This window comes from Theropithecus gelada, chromosome X (assembly GCF_003255815.1).
Source record: "Theropithecus gelada isolate Dixy chromosome X, Tgel_1.0, whole genome shotgun sequence".
NCBI lineage: Eukaryota > Metazoa > Chordata > Mammalia > Primates > Cercopithecidae > Theropithecus > Theropithecus gelada.
In genome coordinates this window covers 5,547,561-5,564,275 of record NC_037689.1, presented here as the reverse complement: position 1 = coordinate 5,564,275, position 16,715 = coordinate 5,547,561, and the positions used below count along the sequence as shown (strand labels likewise).

At 44.6% G+C, this 16,715-nt stretch overlaps 1 protein-coding gene and 1 pseudogene across 5 annotated transcripts in view; both read right to left on the bottom strand.

The window, feature by feature from the left end:
- Positions 1-4,325: 4,325 nt before the first annotated feature.
- The window catches only part of PHF8 (PHD finger protein 8), a 105,512-nt gene continuing 93,122 nt past the window's right edge, over positions 4,326-16,715 (bottom strand). For 2 of the 4 annotated variants that reach the window (XM_025372238.1, XM_025372239.1), the window contains exons 20-22: positions 12,112-12,221; positions 7,826-8,162; positions 4,326-6,890 (exon numbers count right to left, since the gene is read on the bottom strand). In XM_025372238.1, the coding sequence (XP_025228023.1) occupies positions 6,802-6,890; positions 7,826-8,162; positions 12,112-12,221 (536 nt within the window). In that variant the 3' untranslated portion in view covers positions 4,326-6,801. Of the gene's footprint in view, positions 6,891-7,825; positions 8,163-10,247; positions 11,040-12,111; positions 12,222-16,715 lie in introns of those variants that run through there. The other 2 variants (XM_025372240.1, XM_025372241.1) reach the window with 2 other exon arrangements.
- LOC112615508 lies at positions 11,743-12,058 on the bottom strand (annotated as a pseudogene). Its single transcript, XR_003117389.1, has one exon. The product of XR_003117389.1 is annotated as a 40S ribosomal protein S29 pseudogene (transcript).

Sequence of the window (16,715 nt, the reverse complement as noted above, 5' to 3'; positions counted from 1 at the left end):
TTTATATTGAACTGGCATGGATGGCACTCTGGCACCTTCCAACAACTTTGTGTCTTAGATTTGGTTGTTATCTCCACTACAGTTTAAGGCCCACCACCCCTATTAACTCAGCCACCTCCCTCATGAAGACAATTCAATTTCCTACCCCAGTTTGGAATACTCTCCCTAATTCCTTAAAGGTTCACTTTCTCTATACTTCGAGATTCTAGGTGTTGGGCAAATTTTGGCTGGGAAAAATTAAACTATGTTTGCTGATCACCTGAGTGCCTGACATTGAATTTTCATTCATATATATATATATACATATATAGTTCAAAGCCAGACAGAACTAAGAATTTTCTTCAAAGGCACTAGCTAATATAATTCCTCCCAAGAATCCTGTGAAGTAGGGATCATATCTTCATTTCATAGATGACAAAACTGAGGCAAGGAAATATGAAGCAACCAGTTCAAGATCACATAGGAAGCAGAGCTGCAATATAATCACTGGTCTTCTCAACTCCCAGGCATATCCTCTTTCCACCACATCCCATTGTCTCCAGGTTGGGCCAGGTTCTGGAAAGCCTTGAGAGCCAGAGAGTGTAATAAGCAGTTGGAAGTCATGAAGTGTTCTTAAGCAGGAGGGGATGATGAAAATAGAACTCTGGGGAGATACTCCTGAAAGGTTGTGTATGACAGAATTTAGTGTGAGGGAGGCTACTGGACTCCTGACAAGGAAAATACAAAATGGGTACTGTAATTCGCTTAACACATTCATTGGTGAGTGCTGGCATTACGATGGGGTCCCATGGAAAAGGAGAGGGTCTGAGGTTATTTTGAAAATTAAAAAGCTGAAGGGGATATAGGAGTTCATCTTCTGTCTCTTGGGTTGAGTGGCCCAACTCATGGTCTGCCCCCTGCAAATGGCCTGGGATTTCTGCCTTTCATGGGATGTAGGAGTCCAGGAAAAGGTCCAAGTTGACTGGACAGTTGGGTGAAGGTTTCCTTAGGAAAGTGGCATTCAATGGGACACTAGATGAGATGGTGCCCTCCCCATCTCTCCTTCAGTAGCTTCCAAACTAGCCTTCCTGGCTTCAGTCTCTCCCCCTCTTCACCCACCTCCAAAGGGATCCTTTTTACACTTGTCTTTTTTTTTCCTTCCTTTTTGTGGAGAATGGGGTCTTGCTATATTGACCAGGCAGGTCTCGAACTCCTGGGCTCAAGCTATCCTCCCGCCTCTGCCTCCCTGAGAGGTGGGATTACAAAAGGTGTGAGCCACCACGCCCGGCCCAAAGGGATCGTTTTTAAATGCCAAGTTGGATCATGTGATTTTCTGCTTAAAACCCTTTAAAGGTTCTCTGCCATTCTTGGGATAAAGTAAGGTCTTTTGACAAACATCAAAATTACATATCCTTCATAATCTAGGATTTTAAAATAAACATTATGCCTAAAAATTAACCAATTATGATCATATGCCTTCTCAAACTACATATTCCCTCTTGGGGATTGTGCTGATGTTCCTCCAGGTGAGTCCCAGCTGCAGTTTACAATATTGTTGACCTATATGAATACACACACACACCCCAACCTATTTTTATTCATGCTACTGCTTCGGCTTGGACTACTCTCCCATTGTTCTTAGCCAGATCAACTAATTGCTTTTCATCTTTCAGCTCAAGCACCACCCAATAGGAAGGCTTCCCCAATCTCCTCGCTTCTCTAGAATGGATTCCCTACTTAGCTCTATCAATATGCTGTACCATATGATGCTCCTCTCCTCCATTCAACTTACTGGAGGGCAAGTGCCATTTCAGTTAACTTGGTGTGTACAGAGTGCTGATGAAGGGGCCTGTGTAGTTGAGGCAGGGGAAACAACATGAGATAGCAGAAATGGCAATCTGTACTCAGGACAAGTTAGGGCTAGAGGATTCGGTTTGGGAATTAACAACATCCAGAAAGTTTAGGGGCAACCAAGCTTCTAGAGGGCTTCATAGTTAATTCCATCTTGCAAATGTAGAAACTGAGACACAGACAAGCAGTTTCTCCCAAATTACTTACTCATTGAGAAGGAGGGCTCTTTAGCCCCAAGTCCTGTGCACTTTTCCACTCCATACTGGGAAGGGGGAGGACTGAAGTTGGGTGCCTTGTTTCCCTCCCAATTTTGAGACAGGAGCCTCTGAACTGCTGGCACCTCCTGCCTGGACTGAGGAATAAGGTGACCAAGGGTCTAGCTTATCTTCTAATCTGAGGTTGGTAAAAACAAAGCACAAAACAGTGCTTTGTCTCTTGACTGAGGAAGGTGGGGGGAATTGGTGACAAAAATAACCCAGCCCACCATTCCTGCAAAGGCTTTAAAATCCTTCTTTCCTGTTTCCTTTCTACCAGGAAATACAGTTCTCCATGCTTCAGACATGAACATTTATCAAAACCCCACCTACTGCTGCTGAGACAGACTGTGAGAACTGGAGGAGGTCATTTAACCAGTAGGTGCCAAAACCAGACAGCCTCACTCCAGACCCACAGAAGCAGAATCTCCAGGAGGAAGTAAATCTTGATTGGGTTCAAAATACTTTAATAGGTGACCCACAGACATTAAGCAGCCTGCCCTGGCTCACCCACAGTCAGGGTGGTGGTGAATTTGAAACTGAGTCTCCCAAGATCACCCTGGGTGCTTTCCTTAGGAGATAACTCTCAATTCCGCACCTTGCACACAACAAAGGCTTAATAATGATCTATTGGGTGCTTGAGCCTCAAAAGATTTTCTAGGCCGGGCGCGGTGGCTCAAGCCTGTAATCCCTGCACTTTGGGAGGCCGAGACGGGCGGATCACGAGGTCAGGAGATCGAGACCATCCTGGCTAACACGGTGAAACCCCGTCTCTACTAAAAAAATACAAAAAACTAGCCGGGCGTGGTGGCGGGCGCCTGTAGTCCCAGCTACTCGGGAGGCTGAGGCGGGAGAACGGCGTAAACCCGGGAGGCGGAGCTTGCAGTGAGCTGAGATCCGGCCACTGCACTCCAGCCTCAGCCTCCCGAGTAGCTGGGACTACAGGCGCCCGCCACCACGCCCGGCTAGTTTTTTGTATTTTTTTAGTAGAGACGGGGTTTCACCGTGTTAGCCAGGATGGTCTCGATCTCCTGACCTCGTGATCCGCCCGTCTCGNAAAAAAAAAAAAAAAAAAAAAAAAAAAAAAAAGGCCGGGCGCGGTGGCTCACGCCTGTAATCCCTGCACTTTGGGAGGCCGAGGCGGGCGGATCACGAGGTCAGGAGATCGAGACCACCCTGGCTAACACGGTGAAACCCCGTCTCTACTAAAATACAAAAAATTAGCCGGGCGCGGTGGCGGGCGCCTGTAGTCCCAGCTACTCGGGAGGCTGAGGCAGGAGAATGGCGCGAACCCGGGAGGCGGAGCTTGCAGTGAGCCGAGATGGTGCCACTGCACTCCAGCCTGGGCGACAGAGTGAAGCCTCCGCCTCAAAAAAAAAAAAAAAAAAAAAAGATTTTCTAATACGGTGAAGGCAAAGAATGTAAGTTTTGGAATCAGGCAGATCCTGCTGCAGAAGACCATTGGCAAACTTCAGTCTCCTTAACTGTAAAACAGGGTGAATATCCTCATGGGGTTTTCAGTGAGGATTAAATGAGATATCCTAAGTAAAATCCCTAGCCCAACACCTGGCACCCAAAAGGCACTTAATAAATGGTAGTGGTTATCAGTGAGAAGTGGTAGAACGAGTGATAAGAGAATATACATTCTGGAACCAGGTTGGTCCCAGAATTTTCATGTATGATACAGGAAGGTTACTTTGTTTCTTTGCTGGTAGGATGAGGGTGTTGGTGAGGATGAAATGAATCAATAAAGCATTAAGAGTAGTGCCTGGCACAAGAAAACAAGTGCGATAATTGTGAAAACAAGCTCTGATAATTATATTCTTCTAACCCTTGTACTGGCCCTAAGCACAGTAATTAAGTCCAGATTATACAACAAGTGCATGTCTTCCATGCAGGGAGAAGGAAAAAAAAAATCCCACATTCACAGAAAGAGGACACACTTGCAAAAGCAGTCTCTGGAAAGCCCTCCCACTGAACTTGTCAGACCCCTTTGAATTATTGCACCCTTTCTTTTTTGCTCACTCTGCTTCTGATGATCTACTTCAGGTGTGTGAAGTGTGTCCCTCCTGAGGGTGGGAATACCCTTCCCACTTCAAGCATAAGGCTGACCACCAGGGAAATGCCCACCAATAACTTGCTGAGGGAGAGACAAAGGAGTACAAGGAGAAGGCAGCACTCCTGGACGCTGCACCACACCACCACCCACACCACAAAAAAAAAGAATGCCAAGCAAAGCAATTGCCAAGATAAATCACTTTTATCTCTATAGGAAAGGGAGGATCTAAAAAAAATATAAATTACATTAGTAACACAACATAAGAAAAAGACAGGGGCAAAAACAACAGAGAAGTGTGAATGATGCTACTCTAACCTATTTATAAAAAGGCCCTGCATCAGAAATTCACAATCCTACCCACTTCTAAAAATATATTTAGACATGTACAGAAGCGGTGGGCTTGTTTCTATATTGTTTTTTTGTAAAAATATATTAAAGGTGAATAGAAATCCTCTCTCCCTTCCCCCTATCCAGCCCCTAGCTAGGAATTGGAGATCAGAGGTAACTATCTCACGGTGTTCTAAACCTTGATTACTAAACACTCCCAACCCCTCCCCAACTCACTTCACTGAGAACCTGAAACATTAAAAAAAAACAAAAACAAAGACATCAGCCTCTTTGGAAAAGCATAACTCTGAGGGTAAACTTGCTTTTCATTGGAAACAACACAAAACAACAAACAGGGGGCTCCAAGAACCCAACTAAGCTAAATGAAACCCAGTCAAATGGAGGCTGGGTTTCAGCTCCACAGAAAACTTCTAACAAAGAAACAGAGGGAAAGGGCCGGAATCAGGGGGATTTGCTAGCAATTAGCTGCCTTTGAAAGATCAAGAGGGGGTGTTAATGGACAAAAGGGCTGGGGACCTGATGTTGGTTACAGCAGTCACCGCATAGTCAGGCAGTTGCCTATACAGCGACAGAGGCTTCTCTTGCCCTCCCCTCACTACCCTCTGCTGCCTTGAAATCCCCAAAGTAAGCAAAGCTGGGTAGAAACAGAGGGGAGGGGAGTAGGGACTCACGTGCTGGGGGGAGGTAGCCAGGCTTTCTGCCTTTGGTGTGACTAGATGGAGAACTGCTTGGCCCCTGGGGTCCCCAAGGTAGAGAAAGCAAATGGGCTAAAGGAACCCCTGATTCCAAGGAAGGAAAGTAGAGGCAGGGCTACGGAGAAAAGAAAGACAAACTGGAGATACAAAGATGACGAAGGAAGCCTCACAAATTCCCTGTGGCCTGCATGATAGCTGTTAAATTCCCCAGCAGCACTGGGCAAGCTGGGGTGAGGTTGGAGTGGGTGGTACAGGTGGAGAGGGCAAGGGTACACTCCACTTGGGCAGTGCCAAATGGAGGTGGGGGGGATGTTCTCCATTGAGTCCAGATTGCCAGTGAGGCAAGGCGGTGGGAGGTGGGGGCACTGTCTGGACAATGGAGATAATCCACGAAGGAAGGACAGGGGAAGGGAGGATCGGATGGATGGTCTGCTCCTTCACGGATGGGCGTCTCTTCTCTTCAACTTGGGCTCGTGAATGGCCTGTCTGCATTCTGCTTGAACGATGACCTGTCGTCTGGAAGTGCAAAGGCCCAGGAGTGAAGATGTGAGTCCTGAGGTCTTCTTCAGACCAAGACCTCAGGTGGAGAAAGAAGCATGAAAAGTTCCCGATGGAGGACCCAGGTGTGGGCCGTCCCGCCACACCCTCCATAATGTCCAGGCTGTGCTCTGTGGTATAGGCGGAGCAAGCAAGCTGTAGGGCCAGGGTTATCTGCGTCAGTGGCAGGTGCTTTCAGGTTTCTGGGAGATGGTTTTCCACCTGCCAGGGCCCAGCCACAGCCACAGCCACGTGGATAATGTTCTACATGATTTCAAAATCCAGGCAAATCCCTGGAGCTCACCCTAAAACAAGTGGCCTCATGTGTCGCCAGCTAAAAGTAGCTTCCTCCAACAGGCTACAAAGCCATGGTCAAAGGCTTGGGCATCTGACCTCTCCCTACCTTGACAAGTGATAGGAATCACCTTTCTCCGGAAAGGTAAGTGAAGTTGGCGTTTCTAGGCCACTTCTGGAAATGGCCCACAGTGGGGCAGGAAGGAGGCTCTAGGCCTTCCTCTTCATTTCCATGAAGCTTTTGGCAAGAGGGGGCAGAGACCACAGCCTTCTCCCATGAGCAAGTCTGCAGATGGGGCATGTCCACTGGACTGGGGAAATGGGGCAAACAGAATGGGTGGAGGTGGGCAGGCTTCCGGATATAGGGCTAGAGTTGCAGAAAGTGTCAAGCACTGGGATTCCCACTTCATGGCTCAGGCTCCTTCACACCTCTCCTCATCCTGCCTTCCAGCTCTAGGAGGGGATCAAGAGTAAAGAACAGACAAGGCAGGTGACAGGGGAGTGGTTTGGACGAGTAGAAAAGAGGGTTCTAGTCAGCTGGAAACCTCTCCCATTTACCTGCTACTCAGAGGCATGGAGAAGGCAGGCAGGATGCTCTAGTGAAAGTGGGGAAGGGAGCTAGGAGGAGTCGGTGGAGGGGTCCGTGCCTTTGGTAAGTCCCAAGAAAGCAGGACAATGCACCTCAGCACCTTGTCCGGGGCAGATAGGATCCAGGAATGCCCCGAGAGTTGACAACGGAGAAGGCAATGGGGGTAAAGGGGTGAGGGGTGGGACACAGGAGGGCTCACAGAAGTAGTTTGCCATTTCTGTGGATTTTCAGGATACGGCCGAGTCTCTGCTTTGCTGTGGCCAGGCCCTTTTTGGGACGCTTTCCTGTGGGAGAAGGGAAAAGTAAGCAAGGGCTTTGGCAAGGGCTTCAACACCAAATCAGGCACCAACTGCCCTCAGGCCACCTCCTCGTCCTGTTTCTCTACCCACAAAGTTTCTCCATCCTTTGACCATATTGGGCAGGAAGCCCTCCTTAACTACTTCCAACCAACACTACATGCTTTGACTCTTCCTTCTATGACCTCCTGTAGCAGCAAGAGACTCCCTGATTACAGTTTGTCTGGTTCTTTTTCTCCACTGATTACTCTGGTCCCAATCATTTTCCTTCCAAGATCCTGCAGGGAGGTAAATGTGCTTCCACACCCTCTTATCCTACCCACCAGGACTGGACAAGTGCCTGGTTAGTGATTAGAGCTCAGTGTCCCTGAAGTTGCCATCCCTAGGGCCTTGCTTCATTAGAAACTCTCATCTTCATCAGCCTTCAACATCACACCAACCTCCGTGCCCTTAAGCTGCATACTCTAGGGACTGGGCTTTGAGGACCAAAGTGAGGGAAAGGAAGGCCTGAGTCCCCTGACTCTTTGTTGTCTCTGTCTCCCCACATTAAATCCCCTCCCATGTCCTATTTGACTGCCTCTGTATTTGATCAGTTCATCTCCTCCCTCTCTACTCCCTCTGGCAGAGCCCCAGGTACTCTTCCTGCTTGCCTGAACTTGTATATGTGCCTCCTCCCTAGAGTTCCCATCTCTAGCCCACCCTCTACCTCCTTCTGGCCACCAGAAGGATCTTTCAAAACTAAAACCTGATCTTGTCTGTACTTCAAATCAGTCAACATCTCTCCATGGCCCATAAGATCAAATCCAAGCACCTTAGGTTGGCCTTCAGTGTCCCTCCCTGGTATTGTCATCTACTAGAGCACTTAGGATTTAGGGCAGGTGGCTTTAAGATCCTTTGGTTCTACAACCACATGGCCGTTGTACCTTGTCCTGCCTGATTGCTCTGGGAGCCAACTGAAGGGCGCCGCTGCGTCAAGAAGACACCGGGGGCCATAGGTGTGGTGCTGCGGTTTGCCTGGGCCATGCCAAAGGCATTGGGACGAGCCGTGTACTCATGGTCAGCGAGACTTCCTGACAGGGCCTCTTGTTTAGGCTCAGGAGGAGGCAGGGGTGAGGAGGAGGTGACAAGCTGTGGTGTGGCAGCCACAGTGGGGGCTGGTACTGTCAGACTGAGATTGGAGTCTTGAGGGCGAGGCTGTTCTACCTCCTTCAGCAAAGGCTTCTTCTTGATATATTTCTTCTTTTGGGCCTTCTGTAGCTCCTGAAACACAAGCCAAGTAGGAGGAGAGATTCAGGAGTGAAAAAAAGAAGAAAAGTTCCCAGGAAAGGAACTAATTAGACAATGGCCAATATGGTTGTGCAACCTGCCACCCTCTCCCTTACCTGTACCAAGTCTAGCCTGGATGTACACACAGCACGTAACAGGCCTTCCAATACCTGAGATCATCTCTTTGTTACTATCCATCCTTAAGTCACTGCTGTCACATTTTAGTACAGTGCCAAGAGAGCTGTAAATGAATTTGGAGACTAGGATTTTGGTCCTAGTGTTGCCACTAATGAGGTAGACCTTGGACACATCTAATCATAATAACTAAATTTACATTAGCAGCTGAGACACTTTATATACTTTATCTCATTTAATTCTCATAACAGCCCTAAGAAGAAAAAATCCTAATTTTACATGTGAGAAAATGGAGGTGCAGGGGTATTAAGTAACTTGAGCCCAAAGCCTCACAGCTGAAAAGTAGTTGGGACCAGTATTTAAAACCAGGTCTATCTGAAGAGACACCTTGCAAACTTCTCAAAATGGAAAATCTGAGCATAGAAAGATTAGAAAGATTATTAGCTTTGGAGTGAGATAAATCTGGTTCAAATCCAGGCTTGTGTTCCCTAAATTGGATGACTATGGTCACTGACTAACCTTTCTGAATCTCCACTGCCTCATCTATAAAACAGGTAAATATCTGCTTTTTAGGGTTTTTGAAAAGATTAAATGATGACATAAAAATACACAGCACATAGTAGATATTCAACAAGTAGTTACTTATTATTCTATCTTCATCTCTTATAATGGCTTCTCTTCCCCTTGCTGGTCTTTTTCTTTTAACAGAGGGCTTGACAATCCTCCAGGTCACTGGGTCTAAAAACCTCACTTTGGGGATGGGAATGACAAATGAGTTGTGTCACTTCTCCCAATACCTTGTATCTCAACCATCCAGTGCCCTACGGATCTACCATCCACTGCATAGTGGACATTTGTATAGTGGGCATCTGGAGCCCTGAGAACCTGGAAAGGTGGTGCTGAGAGCATGTAAATAACTTCACCTTCTGAAATGCTACACAGCCACACAAACCAACTCAGTGATTACATTTTTTTGCCTTCTCTTGGCAACACGAGCCTACTCCTGCCTTCGAAGATCTGACAGGCTGTGGCTACCACAGGCATTTCTTGGGTACAAGAATAATAATATTAGTAATACATGCCAACCATTCTTCTATAATTACTCATTTAATACTCGTAAAAACCCAAGAAGTAAGAATTATAACCCTATTTGAAGGATGAAGAAACTGGCACAGAGAGGCTAAGTCATTTCCCTAAGGTTACAGGACCAGTAAGTGGCCAAACTGGGATTCACATCCAAGCCATTTGGCTTCAGAATCTCTTCCCTCAGCCACAATGCTATTCTACCCGTACCAGGAACTGTATTTCTGTCCCTTTTTCTCTCACTTAAACTCAGAATTACCTCTTCATATCTAGATCACTAGCCTAAATTTTGCTACCTTTGCTGCCAATCTCTTTCATATATAATTTATCCAGATACCCCCACAGACAACTAGACCATCTTATGACAGAACCACTTTCACCTTGCCAATCCCCTTGCTCAAAAGGCTGTTAGCAGATTCCCACCCAAGTTCAAACTCCCTGGCCTGACATTCATGATCTTCCACAGTCTGGCTGTTTACACGTAGCCAACTCATAATAATGATGAAAAGCTAACAGGCCTATAGTACTTACTCCATACCAACTGCCATTCTAAAAGAGCTTGTACATACATTACCTCATTTAATCCTAAAATGAAGTCTATGAGGAAACGAGGTAAAGAGAAATCAACTTGCCCAAGTGGTAGAACTCTTATGTAATTTAAATCCAAGCAGGCTGACTCTAGAATCCATTCTTATATCCATTACTTATTTTCACTAACTCCCCAACATGAAGTCTCCAATAGAGAAAGATCTGTTTCATTCATTCATTCATTCATTCATTCACTCACTCACTCCAATACTGACTAAACACATTTTCTGACCATAGTGGGGATACCAAGTTAAATTAAATATACTTCCACTCTTGAAGTATTCATGGTTTAGTAAGAAACAACAAAACATACATTTATGATTGTAAGTACCACGAGAGAATGCTGTAGAAGCATATAGAAAAAGGCCTCTGAAATAAAGTGGTGGTAGGTAGTATGAAGGGCTGTTAGGTAAGGCATCTGAGAGGGTATGATTCTCAATGGGTAAAAGGAACATCTTTTGTAAAGGCACAAAACCATGAGACAATCTGATATACTCACGGAGGGGACTATGAGTATTACAGTGCAGTATGGCTGTATAAAGGGTGTGCATGAGGGGCTGGAAGGAGGTCAGGGAGATGACTAGAGACCAAATCAAGAGGGTTTTAGGAGGGCTTTGTGTGCTATACCAAGGAATTCCCTTCTTCTAGAATGCCTCCCTGGCCCATACCAGAAACTTAGCTTGCAAAGCCCTTCCCCAATTTCAAAACCTCTTCTTTGAGGTAATCTCTGATCATCCCAAACAGAATTCAGCTCCTTAAAAGGCACTAAGAGTAATTTTCACACCTTTACTTAATTTACATTTATATAAAACAGTAGAACCCCCTTTTTCAAATTACAGCTTACACTGTATTGGGATATACATAAGAGAGAGAAGTTCTGGTCAAAGAAGACTGCCAAAGATTTAAATATTATTTAAATACGATGTAATGACTACACTACGTGAGCATGTATTTAAATAGAAAGTAGTATGAACTTTGAAGTTAGAGGATATGAGTTTGAATTGTCTCCTCCATTTACTGGCTGTATTATCCTGAGTCACTTAATGAGAACCTCATTTTCTTCATCTATAAAATGATGAAAATATCACCTGTTGAACAGGGCTATTGGGCAGATTACATCACACATTGTATATGGAAGCAACTAACAAAGCAGATGCTTAATAGCGCTCTAAGCTATAGGATATGGGATTAGAAGCTAACGGGATACTGATAGCGAGAGAACCAGAAAATTCACCTCCAAAGGCTCCTAAGCACATTACACACATTAAAGAACTTTTAGCTGTTAATGCTAGGAGGTGAACTTGATTCTAGTGAAGATCACTCTTTAGGACAAAAAAAATATTAGTGGGTGAAGATTAACATAATATTATTTCATAAAGAGGACAAGAAAAATTTCTAATCAACCAAATTACAATACTGGTGGGTGGCTGAGAACTTGAGTGTACTCAGCTGAGTCACCCCCTCAGGGCTTCATATGAGAGCAAAGGATGGATCTGGTCCTTCTCATCTGAGAGGTTTTCACACACAAAAAAGGTAAGTGATATCCGCAAGGGTTTTTCTCTGGCCTAATATTTTCTTTCATCCTAAATCATGTCAACTGTGTAACCTGTGGAAGTAGCTTATCATTGAGTTGGGATAAGAGGGATTTAAGAGGGGGCTGGGATACTGCCAAGGATAAAGATCAAAGGTTACTCAATCCCCACTGAGACAAAGGTAGGATCCTATCAGTCTGCAGGTCTAAGTGTTGAGGCTCTAAGTCAAACTGCTATTTTTTTTTTCTTTTTTTTTTTTTTGGTTTTTTCAATGTTTATTTTATGTACAAAGAACTATCATGGTTTTTCATTGAGTAGATGCTTTGGATAATCCTTTGAAGGAAGATCATTTAGTCCAACTTAATGAAACCGATATCCTTCGCGTACTGACGGAAACACTGGCGGCACATATTGAGGCCATATTTCCGGATCAGACCGTGCCGGTTTGAACACATGCGACAAGAGCAAGAACCCTGGCCGAATTTTCGCGGGTGGCTCCAGTACAGCTGCTGGTGACCCATCTTGCTCTCAGAAGTGCAACGAGGTAAAAGGAAGGAGACCAAACTGCTATTAGTTGCAGGGTGACCTGGGGTGTCAGCACCTACCTGCTGGGCCAGCTTTGCAGCTGCTGCAGCCAAACCTGTCTCAATAGAGGCTACCCGGGTCCCCTCACGCACAGGGCGGTCTTGCTTCGGCAGAGTTGGGGTCACACGGGCTGCAGGGGAAACAGGATGAGAAGGTGTCACTAAGACATTTATCTGAATGCTAGCCATATTCCCTACCTACAAGCTCTCCAAAGGTGGTCTCATTGGTCTTCCTGCTTCTAGCTTTTTATGAAGCCAGATTTTGCTTGCCATCACATAAGAAACTAATTCACAAATGCTCAAAGCACACACTGATTAAACGGTAAAAGTGAACCTCCCAGAGCGGGGGAAAAAAGTGAACCTCCTTTGCCTGGGCATGATGGTTAATGCCTGTAATCCCAATGCTCTGGGAGGCTGAGGTGGGACCCTGTCACTACAAAAATTTAAAAAGTTAGCCAGGTGTGGTGGCATGCACCTGTAGTCCCAGCTACTTGGGAGGCTGAAGTGGGAGGACTGCTTGAACCCAGGAGTTTGAGGTTACAGTGAGCTACGATTGTACCACTGCACTCTAGCCTGGGCAACAGAGTGAGACTCTGTCTCTAAAAATAAAACAATAAGCCAGGCCAGGTGCAGTGGCTCACACCTGTAATCCCAGCATTTTGGGAGGCTGAGGCAGGTGGATCACTTGTGGCCAGGAGTTCGAGACCAGCCTGGCCAACATGGCAAAACTTCATCTCTACTAAAAATACAAAAATTATCCGGGCATGGTGGTGTACACCTGTAGTCCCAGCTACTCAGGAGGCTGAGGCATGAGAATTGCTTGAGCCTGGAAGGCAGAGATTGCAGTGAGCAGAGACTGCGTCACTGCACTCCAGCCTCGGCGACAGAGTGAAACTCTGTCTTAAATAATAATAATAATAAAATAAATCAATAATAAAAATAAAAAGTTAATCTCCCTGAACTGGCATTTAAGTTTGTCCCATATTCTGCTTCTGGCCCACTTACCTCTCCAATCTTATTTCCACATCCATATTCTCAGCTTCTCCAGACGGATGGCTTCCTTATTATATCTCCAGAGTATGTACAGCTCATCCTCTCTCCCTATGCTTTCATCCTCACCATCCACACTACCTAGAGTACTATATTCCTTTTTGTCTGCCTATTCAAAACCTACCCATTCTTTAAGGTAAGCTGAAATCAATCTCCTACACAAAACCTCTTTGATTCCATTGATCTTTTTCCTCTGAACTTATGATCTGTACAAATTACTTGATACATAGCACATACCACCTTGTCTCATTCTCTAATGCTGATGTGTTATTCTGTCTACCAACCAGGCTATGAGTTCCTGAAGAGGATCACCCTCTTGCATGACTCTTTTATAATGCCTTACCAACCTGAAATCAAAAAATACTCATCCCACCATTTCAAAAGGAAGTATGTTTCAGGATAACCAAACAGCCCCAAATGATGAGAGATAGCTCTTCTTTACAGAAGAAAGCCAGCTACTAAATGTAGAAGGAATGACAGAATTAGAAAATCACAAGCTGGCAAGTCCTAATGAAACAACTGATTCTAGGGAATTGGATATTCACACAGCACCAAAATACTACCTCACAGATTACCTGCTCACCTCAAGAAGAAAAAACTTATAATGAGACCAAGAGATTACCACTTTAAGTATGAACTTTACTGTCACTAATAGTGAGAAAGCACAACACAACTTCACGCACCTCTTGATGAGAAGCAATAGGAAATTCACATCACCTGAGTAGTTGTTTTGTTGAAGAGCTAAAATATAGCAAGCCATTCATATTACTTTCAGTGTTTAGGAAACAGGTATAGAAAAACAAGTTAAATGACACCAGAAGAAAACAAGCAGACATTCTACAAGATAAACTGGCTTAGTCTCTTTAAAAAGACAATGTCACAAGTAAGCAGACAAATCTAGAAGGTAGGACAGGACAATTACACCAGTGTCAACAACAGATCAATAGCACAGAACAAAAAAGGGGAGAGTTCTCTAGATTGAGAGGGTTAAAAGGCATGACATTCAAATGCCACATGGACCCTGTTTAGACCCTGATTTAAACAAATCTAATATTAAAAACACCTTTTCATGGTTTGACAATTTAGGAAATTTGATTATGGACTTAGAATCGGATAACAAAGAATTATCAAATTATTGTTAGTTTTGTTACGTATAATAACAGGTTGTAAGGTTTTGTGAGAAAATGTCCATTTTTTAGAAATACATACTGAAGTATTTGGGGGAAATGGCATAACTGGGGTTTGCTTTCAAGCAAAGAAAAAAATTTAAAAACAAGATAGTGATAAATGAAGCCAATATGGCAATATATCAATAACTGTTCATTCTCACTGGTGGATATATAGGAGCTCAATCAACTCTTCTTATTTATTTTTTGAGACGGAGTCTTGCTTTGTCACCAAAGACTAGAGTGCAGTGGGGTGATCTCAGCTCACTGCAACCTCCACCTCCCAGGTTCAAGCGACTCTCCTGCCTCAGCCTCCTGAGTAGCTGGGATTACAGGCATGCACCACCATGCCCGGCTAATTTTTGTACTTTTAGTAGAAATGGGGTTTCACCATGTTGGCCAGGCTGGTCTTGAACTCCTAACCTCAAGTGATCCACCCACCTCAGCCTCCCAAAGTGCTGGGATTACAGGCATGAGCCACCATGCCCAGTCTTACTGTATTTTTAAAGAAAAAAATCTAATGTCACAGAAAAAAGATGTAGTGGTGTTGCTGACCTAGATTTAAACTCCTTGGTTAGCTATTGCTATTATAAAGGAGAATTTCTGGATAAGCAGTATGCAGATTCTAGAACAAGAAATTTGGAAGGCTGAAATTCTTTCTTTAAAGGTAACATTTGTTTAAAACATGATCTGAAGCAAATTTACCAAATGTTGATGCATAATTTTCAGTCATGGATACTTGGATATCTTTTACATTGTTCTCTATAGTTTTGTATGTGTGGTGGTTTTAAAACATGACCCCAAATCCTATGACACCTTTCCTACGGATAGGTGGGTCTATGCCCCACTCTTGAATCTAAGCAGGCTTATTTGTAACCTATAGAATATGGTATAAATGACACTATATGACTTTTGAGGCTAGGTCAGTAAAGGTAATTTCAGTTTCCACACTGCTTGTTGGAACACTCATGCTTCTAGCAATCTGAACCGCCATGTAAAAAGTTTGATTGCCTTGAGGCTGCTGGGCAGTGAGGAAGCTAGTCACATGGAGAGGCCACATGTTGGCACTTTCAGTCTTGTGTGTCCTCCCAGACCAGGCATCAAACATGTAAGTGAAAGAGACTTCAGATAACTCAAACTCTTGGCCAACAAGTCACCCCCAGCCTTCAGTTTTTCCAGCTGAGACCCCAGACTTCGTGCAGTAGAGACAAGTTGTCGCCATTGTGCCATTTCCAAATTCCCGACCCACAGAATACATGAACATAAGAAAATGCTGGTTGTTTTAAGCTGGGGATAAAGGAACCTCCTTGATTAGACCTGGGTTTTGGGAGGGGAAAAAACCTATAAAAGATATTTTGTGTAAACAGTTGGGGAAATTTGGTTATGAATTGGGTATCTGAAGATCTTAGGGAATTATTACTAACTTTGGTAAGTATAAAAAAAAGTAGTGTGGTTACACTGGGGAATGGTGGATGTCCTTAATTTTTTTGAGATGGAGTCTCGCACTGTCACGCAGTGGCGTGATCTCTACTCACTGCAACCTCCACCTCCTGGGTTCGAGTGATTCTTCTGCCTCAGCCTCCCAAGTAGCTGGGATAATAGGCACCCACCACCAGGCCCGGCTGATTTTTTGTATTTTTAGTAGAGATAGGGTTTCACCACGTTGGCCAGGCTAGTCTTGAACTCCTGACCTCAAATGATCCGCCCACCTCGGTGTGCCAAAGTGCTGGGATGACAGGCGTGAACCACCGCACCTGGCCAGATGTCCTTATTCTTAGGAGATACTAAATTATTAAAGGGTAAAATATGTTATGATGACTGTACATTACTTTGAAGTGGCTCAGCAAAAACTGTAGATAGCCAGATAGATATAGAAAGATGAATCAAGCAACTACAGCAAAATGTTACAACTATAGAATCTGGGTATTCAGACTATGGGTATTCACGTGCTATTGCTTCTACTTTTATGGCTCACGCCTGTAATCCCAGCACTTTGAGAGGCTGAGGTGGGCGGATCACCTGAGGTCAGGAGTTCGAGACCAGTCTGACCAACATGGAGAAACCCCGTCTATACTAAAAATACAAAAAATTAGCCGGGCCTGGTGGTGGGTGCCTGTTATCCCAGCTACTTGGGAGGCTGAGGGAGGAGAATCGCTTGAACCCAGGAGGTGGAGGTTGTGGTGAGCTGAGATCGTGCCACTGCACTCCAACCTGGACAAGAGCGAAACGACGTCTCAAAAAATAAAAAAATACAATACAATATAATACAATACGATAAAATAAAATAAAACTGTCAATACACTTTGGGACGCTGAGGTGAGCAGATCACCCGAGGTCAGGAGTTTGAGACCAGGCTGGTCAACATGGTGAAACCCTGTCTCTACTAAAAATAAAAAAAAAAATTAGCCA